The sequence below is a fragment of the Stenella coeruleoalba genome, assembly GCF_951394435.1.
Source record: "Stenella coeruleoalba genome assembly, chromosome: 19".
NCBI classification, from domain to species: Eukaryota; Metazoa; Chordata; class Mammalia; order Artiodactyla; family Delphinidae; genus Stenella; species Stenella coeruleoalba.
The window spans coordinates 20,996,040-21,007,186 of NC_137165.1; the positions used below are offsets into that span (position 1 = coordinate 20,996,040).

The following is an 11,147-nucleotide window of genomic DNA, read 5'->3' on the forward strand; positions in this document are numbered from 1 at the left end:
TTCACCTGGAGATACCACAGGCCAGGCCAGGTCAGATCAGCCTCCACTGCCCATAGCTGCTAGGCTTCCTTCCCCAGATCTGGGCCGGTCCAGGTCCCTCATTAAAACCTGCAGGTCACCCAGCACCTTGGAATTCTGTTTCATGTCACCGACAGCCTCAGTTGGGCTGCTGCCACCCACCCTCCTGGCTTCTGCCAGGACCAAGAGTCCAGGTGGGTCAGGGGATGGGGCAATGAGATGACATCACCCTTTCCCCATGGGAGGAGGAGATGGTCCTCAAAGATTAAAACACACACCAGGAAAAAGAGCAATGTTGGACAGAGGTAGCGACAGCCCGCACACTGTCAGCCTCAGACTTGAGCTCTGGGGGACATGATGCAAAGTGCACAAGCTTTGGGGGGAGGGTCTGACTTAATTCTGTCTCTTCCTGGATGTGAGGGTACAGGCAAACCACTTAAGCTTCTTGGGCTCAATTTCCTCATCAAAAACATGGGGACGTGGTCTGACCCTTCCAGGTTCGGCTGCAGGGTTACTGTGAGGGTCACGTGAGAGCACAGAACAGTGCCTGGCACCGAGTAGGACCTCAGAACCCGCTGTCTCCCTCAGCCCCTCACGCAGCCCCCCTGCAGAGACCGGCCAGGTGGAAGCCAAGAACCACAGCCAGGCGACGATTTAACAGCACAGATGGGGCGGGGGAGGGTGAGAAGAAGCAAGATGTCAGAAGTGCTGTGGCCCCGAGCGGTCCATACAAGGATGGTTTGGAAGCCAACCTGAGTAGATGCACCTTGGTATTGGGAGAGAAAGTGGACGCAAGACGCACGGAGGGCAAGATCTCCACCAAAGGTTTGAGGATGTCCTGGTGGGGATTCCCTTCACTATGTGAGTCTTCACGGGGCAGAGAACCATCCTCCCCATTACACCACCCCCACTTCCTCCAGAGCTCCCACCACTGCACGGCCTGTTAGAGGGAACCCTCCGGGACAGCCGCTGCCTTCCTCTCTGTGCTGCGAGAGCCCAGCAGGGCTGTCTGAGGCCGAGGAAAGCACCCCAGAGCAGCACTGACCAGCACAAGTCCTTGTGATGGTCAAAGTGTCCTCTATCTGTGCTGTCCAAATCAGTAAGTAGCCCTGAGCTAGTGTGACAACTGCATTTCTAACTGGACCGAATTCTAGTTAATGCAAACATCTTCATGTGGCTGGTGCCAGCAGAATGGACAACACAGCCTTACATCATCCTCTGGCCACTAACATACTGGCTTCAGCCCATCTCCCCAGCCTCAGCTGGCCTCTCCCTCGTAGGCACGGTGGGAAGAGGGGAAAGGCGACTTCCTGATCAGCATGGTTTTGGTGCAGCCCAGAGGGAGGGGCTAGACAAGCTGACTTAGCATAGTCCTCAGTAAAGTCCTGAGAACCTGGGACAAGAAATCATAACCCAAACACACAAACTATAAGTTATTTATTTGGTCACAGAATCTGGGGTCTGACCCTAAATAGACGGCATTTAGGAAAGGAGGCAGGGGCAGCAGTAAGGGACAGTCATCGCTCGGCCTCCCCTGTGCTGGCATCAGCAAGCTATCAAGTGATGGCCAAGGGCTGAGCTCAGTGAGAACCTCCCACGACCTTCGACCTCCTGCTCTGGGGAGGGACGCTACTGGGGTCTGTCCAAGGACGGCAGGCCACGCTCATTCTCAAGGTCATCACCCCGGCCTTTGGTCTCCATCAGGGCAGACAGCTGGCAGAGGCTGAGTCCAGGTGGGGATCCTTGGGATTTCTCATCTCCTCCATCTGTGGAGAGAGGGACGGAACAGGATGGGGATGCCACCTCGGGAAAGGGAGGCACCATACAATCCCAGAAGCCCACTAAGGGGAGAGCTTGTGGTCCCCCCTCGGTCTACTCCCCCTGCCCCGGCTACTGTCCCTGCTCCAGCCACCCGAACTTAGGCCAGGCGCCCACCACTGCCTCAGCCAGGATCTCATTCAGGGGCCTGGCCCCTGCGATGCCCACCAAGGCTGTCCAATGACAAACAGTGGCAATCCTTTACAAGTACACAACCCTCAGGTTACAAAGTGTATTCACCTATCTTTGATCCTCCTGTCTCCTGGTAAGTCCCAGGAGACAGGTGAACCAAGCTCTCCACGACTGCACACTGAAAGGCAGAACAAGGATTTGACCTAGGTCACAGGACTCCAAAATCCAGTGTGCTAAGAACTACCGCCTCACGCTGGAGGCTACTGTCTCGGGACAGTGTGGGCACCTGGAGAGCCCTTGGAACTCTACACCACAGGGGACGGTCACAAAGGGCAGGAGAGCCGCCACCTCCCCCAAACTCACATCCGGAGGCATTTGTCCTTTCCACCACTTGCCACTCTCTGGCCATCTGGACTCCAGTCGACAGCGTATACCTGAAGGGAGGAGGGGGAGGGGGACGGTGGCACAGTGAGGAGGGTGGGGAGGAGGGCCAGGCTTCAATTCCCTCTCAACCACTTGCCCACGAGGGTCGGCCGCACCTCATCCGCATGGCCTGGCAGGTCTGTGGCCAGCTTCTGGGCCTTCACATCCCACACCTTCAGTGTGCTGTCACTGCTGCCACTGACCAAGAGCCGGCTGTCGGCCGACCATGCAATCTGGTACACGGCAGCCACATGGCCACGCAGGGAGGCCAGGTACCTGGGCCAGGGGAAGGAAGATGAGGATGGATATGAGATCTTCAAACACGCCTGAAGGGCCCTCTATGCCCACAGCGGTGGTTCTCAACCTTGGCTGTGTGTCAGGTTTACCTGGGAACTTTTACAAAATCTCACTGTCTGGTCCCCACCCCAGACCAATTTAATCTTTATCGGTCATTACGATGCTGTAAAACTTCTCCAAATGAGTTGCTTCTGGAATGCTTCTTGCCAGGCCTCCATACCTGCTCAACTTTGCAAGCCTCAGAATCCAATGCAGCCGTCTGCTTAGCCCATCTGCACGACACCACCCTCCCCCAACCACCATGACAGGTGCCTGCTGACAGGTGGCATGGAGAAACAGTGGGCCAGGCCCACCTGGAACCTGGTCGGGACAGACTGGCTGTGTCTGCTGGTGCAAGTCGTTGGGCCTCTCTGAGACTCAGTTTCCTTATCTTAAAAAGAAACCAGGGCTTCCCTGGCGGCGCAGTGGTTAAGAATCCACCTGCCAATGCAGGGGACACAGGTTTGAGCCCTGGTCCGGGAAGATCCCACATGCTGCGGAGCAACTAAGCTCATGCGCCACAACTACTGAGACTGCGCTCTACAGCCTGCGAGCCACAACTACTGAGCCTGTGAGCCACAACTACTGAAGCCCGCGCGCCTAGAGCCCATGCTCCGCAACACGAGAAGCCTGCGCACCGCAACCAAGAGTAGCCCCCACTCGCCACAACTAGAGAAAGCCCACATGCAGCAACGAAGACCCAACGCAGCCAAAAAAAAAAAGAAAAAAAAAAGAAACAAAAGAAATTGAATGATCTATTTCACAGGGCTGTGTTGTGAAAATACACGGAGACTGACACATAGGTGCCCCTTCGGCCTCAACAACGGTTTCCTTGCTCCTTTTCTCGCCCATGCCTCTGCCTCTCCTCCTAACTAACTGCAAGGGCACTGTGCCTCGTCATAGCAGTGCTTCTCAGACTTGAAAGGTGACCTTAAAATGCAGGTCATCTGATCCCCAAGGTCTGGGATGGGGCCCAAGGTTCTGCATTTCCATCAAGCTCCCAGGTGATGCACTGGCTCACTTTGAGGAGGGCCAGATAAAGACTGGACCACAAACCTACACTTGTGTTGCATCCTCAGCCCTTGGCCAGCTTTTTTTTTTTTTTGGCCATGCTGTGCGGCTTCCAGGATCTTAGCTCCCCGACCAGGGATCGCATCCCTGGCAGTGAGAGCACAGACTCCTAACCACTGGACCGCCAGGCAATTCCCTTGGCCAGCTTTAACATCATTTCTCTCCCTAGATATGAAAGAAACTAGCATTTTCAGCGCCCACTTAGTGATGGTGCTAAACAGACCACTTCATTTAATCCTTGTAACAAAGCAGAGAGGTAGGGGGTCTGCACATTCAGAAGAGGAAACAAGAGGCTCAGAAAACCCAAACACTTGCCAGGGCCACACAGCTAGGAAGTGGCAGAGCCAAGCTCCTTCCGGAGGAAGAGCGTCGCTCCTCCCCTCCCCACGCCCGCCACTCACTTGCCCGTCCTGCCATCCCACAGCTTGATAGACTTGTCAAAGGAGGCGCTGGCGATGACGCGTGAGTCCGCGGAGAAGAGCACCTGGTTGATGAGGGCCTGGTGCCCCGTCATCCGTGCCAGGGGCTTCTTGTTCTCCGCTGGGGACCACAGGAACAGGGTGAAGTCATCTGAGCCAGATACCAGCCTCTCTGGGCCCCGGCCCTGGGGAGGCACAAAGCGCACATGGTCTCAGAGAGGACAGCCCGACCTCGGCAGCGAACACACCACTGACTGCTCAATACCAGCACGGAGTCCAGGACTGCAGAAAGGAGGCTGGTTACTCCCCCCAAAGGGAGACTTCATGAACATGGGACAGGACCATTTCTATGACGTATAATTACAAGAAGAAGCAAGGTACAGAGCGGTGTGTTAAAAAGGGGAAGGAGGGCTTCCCTGGTGGCGCAGTGGTTGAGAGTCCGCCTGCCAATGCAGGGGACACGGGTTCGTGCCCCTGTCCGGGAAGATCCCACATGCCATGGAGCGGCTGGGCCCGTGAGCCATGGCCACTGAGCCTGTGTGTCCGGAGCCTGTGCTGCGCAACGGAAGAGGCCACAACAGTGAGAGGCCCGCGTACCGCAAAAAAAAAAAAAAAAAGGGAAGGATTTTACATGTGGGCTTGTATACGCGTGTGTATCTGTACTGTGTGTAGTGTACACATATATGTGTATGTGTATACATGACGTCTCTGGCAGGAGACACAAGACACTGGTAGCACTGGATGCTTCCAGAAGGCACGGATGAAGGTGCAACAGAGATGAGAGACTTTCCACCATCTAAAATGGCCCCTACTGCTTTGTGTTCTCTGCATTTAAAAAAATTTCTTTTTTTCTATTGGCCATGCCGTGCAGCATGCAGGATCTTAGTTCCCGACCAGGGATCGAATCCCGGGCCCTTGGCAGTGAGAGCGCCGAGTCCTAACCACTGGACCACCAGGGAATTCTCCTTTTTGTTTTCCTTGAACCTTAGACCATGTGAATGTGTTACTGAAACTAAATAAAATAAAAAAGAGAGGTACCTGAGGATTGCAAATAAACAGATAAGCAAACAAAACAAAATGAAATAAAATGATCCCCAGCACATTATGGTTTTTAGGATTGTAAACTAGGATTATCAGAACAACTTTCCGGAAAAGGTACGTTCTGAGCTGGGGCTAGAAGGGAGAAGGGCCTGAGTGTCTGCAGTGTTTTGGGGACGAGGAGAAGAAGCGCATAGAGCTGGCGGCGCTGGCAGATACTCACCCGCACGAGGCTGTAGCGGCTCAGAGCTCTCTCCTTTAACTCCTGCACTGTGTCCAGGTATCGAAGGAGAGAAGGAACAAGGCTGATGAGAAAATCCAACACAAAGTGCAAGTACCCGCCCCCCCAGCCTAGGTCCGCCTCTCGCATGTTAAGCTTGAGAATTGGCTCCTTCCCCCCCCCCCACCTCCCGCTCACTCACAGGACCCTCGGAGGTCTTGGGCATTAACTGAGGCCTCGGCTGGGTCAAAGGCCCCCGTGCGCAGGGCGTAGTCGGTGCTGAGGGCCATGGTGTTCACCCAGTGGCCATGGCCTTGCAGAGTCCGGCACAGCACGCCCTAGGGTGAAGGGAGACAGGTCAGACACACACAGAGCAGTCTCCACCCCTGGGAACATGCACCCCCAGATCAGCCCCAGAAGATGGGCACTGTGGGACTCAGAAGCAGGGCCCTCATTCACTGTGATCTGAATCAAATCACCCCTCTAGGCTCAAGTCTCTCCTCATTTGTAAAATAAGGGTACCAGCCCAGAGCACTGTTTCTGGAAATATGTTTCACAGAAGGGAAATGTCACAAAAAAGGGCTCTAGTCAAATAAGTTTGGGATACGGCAGGTTCGATAAACCTAAATAGGCTTCCTACAGCAGGAAATTTCCAGAGCCTGGCCATGCTAAGGGGTCCTGGAACCTCCGCTATAATGCAGCACCAAACCATAGGACCCCTGTTCCCGAAGCACTTCCCCAACCACCCAGGAAACAGTGGTCAACCTCCCTGGCCCAAGATTTCCCCAGGCTGGTTTCGGGCCTCTCCCAGCTCTTACATCATGAGCCCTCCAGACTTTGATGGTGCGGTCCTGGGAGGCGGAGTAGAGAAGCCCGTCCCCTCCCCACCGGAGACAGGTGACTGACTGTGTGTGCCCAGTGAGGATGCGCTCACAGCGGCCCGCAGCCGTGTCCCAGACCCGCACGCTGCCGTCCTTGGAGCTGCTGGCCACGTAGCGGCACTCGGGGTTGCTGGAAAGAAAGGGGGACATGCCCTCACTTCTGACCTGGCAACGTCTGTCTTCCAACACTGCCTCCCGATCCCCAGCGCGAAGACCAGGGATAATGTCTCGACAGCTTCCTGACCCCAAGATCTGGCTGCGCTGCAAGGTGGCTCTCAGGCCCCGTGATGAGCACCACCGCCCTCCCCCCGCCCCGCCCGCGCAACACAGGTGCAGAAGACCTTCCCCACTGCCTGCCACGCTGTCACTGCCAGTCAGACTGCCTACCCTGTCCCCTCACATAAGACTCCTCTGCACCAAGCAGGGGAGGGCTACGGCTTTGAAGCCCTGGCTCCTCAATCACCCAGCTGTCAGTGTCACTCACGCATGGAGGGGCTCCCAGCTCAGGGCTGTGATCCACTTGCTGTGGCCGGCAAGGGTCCTGCCCACTTGCTTCCCTGTGCTTGGGTCCCACAGGAGAATCTGAAGGACAGCAGCTCATCGAAAATAACCCTCCCCACCCTTCCCCTGGTCCCACCAAGGGTCCCCCGCCCATCGCCCCTGCTCACCCCTCCCCGAAGACCCCAGAACCTGATTCTGACCCATCTCGCAGGAAGGGAGCCCCAGAATCCCTGCCTAATTACCCTGACCATCTACCTGGCCATTCTTGCAGCCTGAAGCCAGCTTCTTGCCGTCTGGGGACCAGGATATGCTAAGGACCCAGTGTCTGTGTCCTAAGAAAGCAGTGGGGGAGAAAGGGGGACCACACCTTTCTTTATCCCTGTTGCCTAGCAACGCCTGGCACCCTGCAGAAACTCCTTAGCTAGCTGCTGAATAATTGAACGATCGAACAGAAGAGATGAGGCTTCCTAGGCAAAGGGAGAATCCTTCCCAAGTGCTAGGGCCATGCATCGCCGCACAGATAACACTGCCACTTTCTAGTAGTTCCTTATGTGCTACGTGATATAAAGTTCTTCCACACACATCAGTCCTACAATTCTCATGACAGCTCTAGAGTATGGGGCAAAGCAAGAAGTATCACCACATTCTCCAGATGAGAAAACTAAAGCTTAGAAAGGAAGCAAGGCCTACCTACAAGATCACCCAGCTAGTGTGAGGTCCCCAGGCCAGCAGCATCAGCAATGCCTAGGAACTTGAAACGCAAATTTCAGGTCACACCCCAGACCTAAGGAGACAAAATTCTGGGGGTGGGACCCAGAAATCTATATTTTAACAAGCCCTCCAGGTGATTCTGATGCACGTTCTAGTTTGAGAACCACTATGGCAGAGACTGGATTTAAGCCTGGTTCTCCTTGCTACCAGGCAGTTAGCCCCTGCCCACAACCCCACGCTGACTCTTCCGTCCAGTCTCTGCTTGTTTGTAAGTGGCTGGCAGGGCTCAAGGGTAAGGTCTCTACCTAGGAACAGGCAGCCACTAACTGGATGTCAAGGGGCTGGAATGTGCTCTGGGCCTCCTCTCCTCCTCAGGAACTAAAGAGCTGAGTGAATCAGCCACCCGCCACTGCGTTAAAACCCCCTAAGTGGGTAACTGGGTACTGACCCTGGCATGTGAAATGTGGTGTCTCAGTGCTGATATCCCAGAAGCGCACAGTAGTGTCTCCAGAGCCACTGGCCAGGTACCTGGGGAAGAAGAGAGGCCACCTGACCTCTGCAGTGAGGACAAGGGGTGGGGCACACCGGAAACACTGCACATGTACATTCCTGCTGCCTAGTAAATCATCTTCTGGGAACAGAATCTGGGACTGGAATTTTCTCTTATGAGAAGGACAAATATAACACGGATGCCATCTGGGAGAAGACCCCAGGAAGCCATTTCTCTCCTTGTCCTTCCTAAATGGAATGGCCACAGTCAAAACCAGATTTAAAGCTTCTTACTATCCTCACAGGATTGTGAGAAGCAAATAAACCCTATTTCTCAGGTGAACAACTAACTCAGAGAGAGGTTAAATGACTTGACCAGGTCACATGGCTAGGAAGGGACAGAGGTGAGCTTGCAGCTCAGATCTCCTGAGGTCAAGTCCAGGAAGGGCTCTTCCAAGGCAGGCATCCTTGACCTTTGGGGACCAAACTCCACTGGGGAAGTCCCTTACTTGCAACCTGAGCCCAAAGCTTGGGTCTATGGTGGGCAGCCGGAGGCCCCATTGAGCATAACTTGGGGGTTCCCCCACCCCCGCCAGCAGCTGCACCCACACTCTCCTCCATGACTCTGCAGCTGTCCTTACTTTCCTGTAGGGCTGAAGGCCACAGAAATGACTGCCTCGCTGTGACCCTCCAAGGAGCTGGTGCAGCGGGTCACAGCACGAACCCTGAAGATAGCCTGTGGCTGGTAGACGATGTCAAGGACCTTCTCTGTCTCCACCGCCTGTGACTCCAGTGTCCTCCCCAGAGACGAGATGATCTCGGCATCATGGACATAGAAAGCCAGTGGCAGGGGATCCTCCTGGAGGACAACAGAAAAGAGAACCCCCCCATCAAAGGATGGGCAAGGCCATCTCCACCAGGGACCCCCACCCTCTGTGAGCTGTGGGCAGGCAACGCTTCCTACTTTTCAAGCCACCCTGCTTGGGTTACCCCCATCATTCCCCATTCAGCAAGACCTTTTTAATCCTTGAAGAGCGACTGCAAGACACACACCACTTCAAAATCCTGTATCTGAATCTCACAACCACCCTGGGAAGGAGGCATTAATATTGATAGATGAAAAAAACTGAGGCTCAGAGCAACTAAGTGATTAACGCAACGTCCTATTGCTAATGCCTAATTCAGGTTCTTCAGAAAGAAAACTAAAGTCCAGGATTAGGGTTAGTATATAGCATTATGCAGCGTTTTCTAAACCACCAGACCATGCTGCATAATGTGTAAGAAGCATCCAAAAAGCTGACTGAAAAAGGTAGACCCTCTGCTTCACCCCAGAGTCTGTGTAGTAAGTCTTGGGTGGGGTCCAGGTATTGCATTTTTAAACAGCCTCCCACCCCTCAATAGAGGGCAGCATTCTGATCAACACCGGCTTAGGAGAGCATGAGTTTTAAATCTGACACTTGGCTTCCAACTCCCAATCTACCACCTACTGCGCAGTGCCAGACAAATAACTGAATGGACTCAGGCAGCACTTTTGTAAAATGGGGATATTAATGACAATAGGAATATAATGAGGAGCTGTGACAAGGAATCACTGTTACGATGCACCCAATGCGTTCAAAACGCGGTCTCTCTCCGCGGGTGAACTCGCGATGGTGGGCGCGTAAAGCGCTCTCACACTGATCACATCTTCCGACCCTCCCCAAGGCAGACGGCACCGCCGGGTTGTTATCACCCCTGTGGGAGAGTAGTGGGGATGTACCCGAGACCTTCGGTCTCCTGATTCCCTGCGTCCCCGACCAGGGCAGAGCCGCCCGCCCTCCGCCGGGCCCGCCGCTCACCTGGGCCAGCAGCGCGTTGCACACGAGCTGCAGCTTGTCCGGGGTGATGTCCACGGGCACGTCGAATGGGGAGCCCAGCAGCTGCCCGCCCTCATCCTGGAACTGCACTAGCAGTCGCTGCACGTCGCGCGTCGCCGCCTCGTCCTGTGTGGACAAGCGCGGCGGGCGTCATGCACGCCGCCCGGACCGAAGGGCCCTAACTTCCGCCTCCCTCCGGCCTCGGGGACCCCGGCCCGAGCGCCCAGCCGCGGCGCCCCCGCCCCCAGTCAGGCCCACCCACCGCCACCACCGCCGCCATCCTGTGTCCCCACGTGGAAGGGAAAACTCCGGCGGGACGGAGCGCCGCCCCCGTGGTCCAGTGGTGCCGCAATCCGCCACATCGCCCTCTGGTGTTGAGGAGGGGAAGTGTCGCTCCGCCCCTGGCCTCAAATAAATGGATCAAATAAATTAATCATACTTGATGCGAGGCTTCCCTGGTGGCGCAGTGGTTGAGAGTCCGCCTGCCGAGGCGGGGGACACGGGTTCGTGTCTCGGTCCAGGCAAATCCCACATGCCGCGGAGTGGTTGGGCTCGTGAGCCAATGGCCGCTGAGCCTGTGCGTCCGGAGCCTGTGCTCCGCAACGGGAGAGACCGCAAGAGTGAGAGGCCCGCGTACCGCAAAAAAAACAAAAAACAAACAAAAAAAACAACTTGATGCGTACAGAAGCAAAAAATTCCTACAGTTTTCAACAGTGTAGAGCAATGTATCAGGCATTGTTCTAAGTGCTTTACATATGTAACTCATTTAATTCTCACAACTCTTTTCACCCCATGTTACAGATGAGGAACTAAAGCAGAGTCGGACCAGGAGCGCTCTTACCGGAAACCGGGGATCTTCCTGTCAGTTCCTCTCTCTCTCTCTCTCTCTCTCTCTCTCTCTCTCTCTCTTTCTCGCTCTCTCTCCCCCCTGCATCCAGGGAGTCTCAAGCTCTGCCAATGCTGCCTCATGAACCTATCTAGAATCTGTTCTCTCCATCTCCACTGCCACACTCTGCTCTGAGTCAACCGTGGTCCCTACAATAGCCTCTTCACTTTCCTCCCTGTCTCTACCCTGCCTCCTCCTGTGCGTTCTCCACACAGCAACCAGAGTGACGTTTCAAACCAAAACTCTGGTCTGTTACTTTCTGTCCTAAAACCCTACAATGGCTCCCATTACAGGCAGGAAAAAATCAGACTCCTTATAATGGTGCACTCAGCCTTACCTCTCCAGCCA

The 11,147-nt window shown here is 55.0% G+C and overlaps 1 protein-coding gene across 6 annotated transcripts; it reads right to left on the reverse strand.

The window, feature by feature from the left end:
* Positions 1 to 1,286: 1,286 nt before the first annotated feature.
* On the reverse strand, positions 1,287 to 10,823 carry NLE1 (notchless homolog 1; the record flags this gene model as incomplete). Of its 6 annotated transcripts, XM_079904633.1 has the most annotated exons (14): positions 10,597 to 10,821; positions 10,353 to 10,503; positions 9,896 to 10,039; positions 8,699 to 8,916; positions 8,017 to 8,096; positions 7,113 to 7,189; positions 6,841 to 6,938; positions 6,294 to 6,486; positions 5,678 to 5,813; positions 5,479 to 5,525; positions 4,200 to 4,402; positions 2,508 to 2,667; positions 2,332 to 2,402; positions 1,287 to 1,784 (listed from the first exon to the last, which is right to left on the reverse strand). In XM_079904633.1, exons 1-14 carry the CDS (start codon positions 10,677 to 10,679, stop codon positions 1,772 to 1,774), a joined length of 1,674 nt encoding a protein of 557 aa, XP_079760759.1. In that variant the 5' UTR covers positions 10,680 to 10,821. The 6 variants fall into 6 exon arrangements, with proteins under 6 accessions (XP_079760759.1, XP_079760757.1, XP_079760760.1 ...); XM_079904631.1 differs by having other exon boundaries at positions 10,353 to 10,821; XM_079904634.1 differs by lacking the exons at positions 10,353 to 10,503; positions 10,597 to 10,821 and adding an exon at positions 10,176 to 10,245.
* Between the last annotated feature and the right edge of the window lie 324 nt (positions 10,824 to 11,147).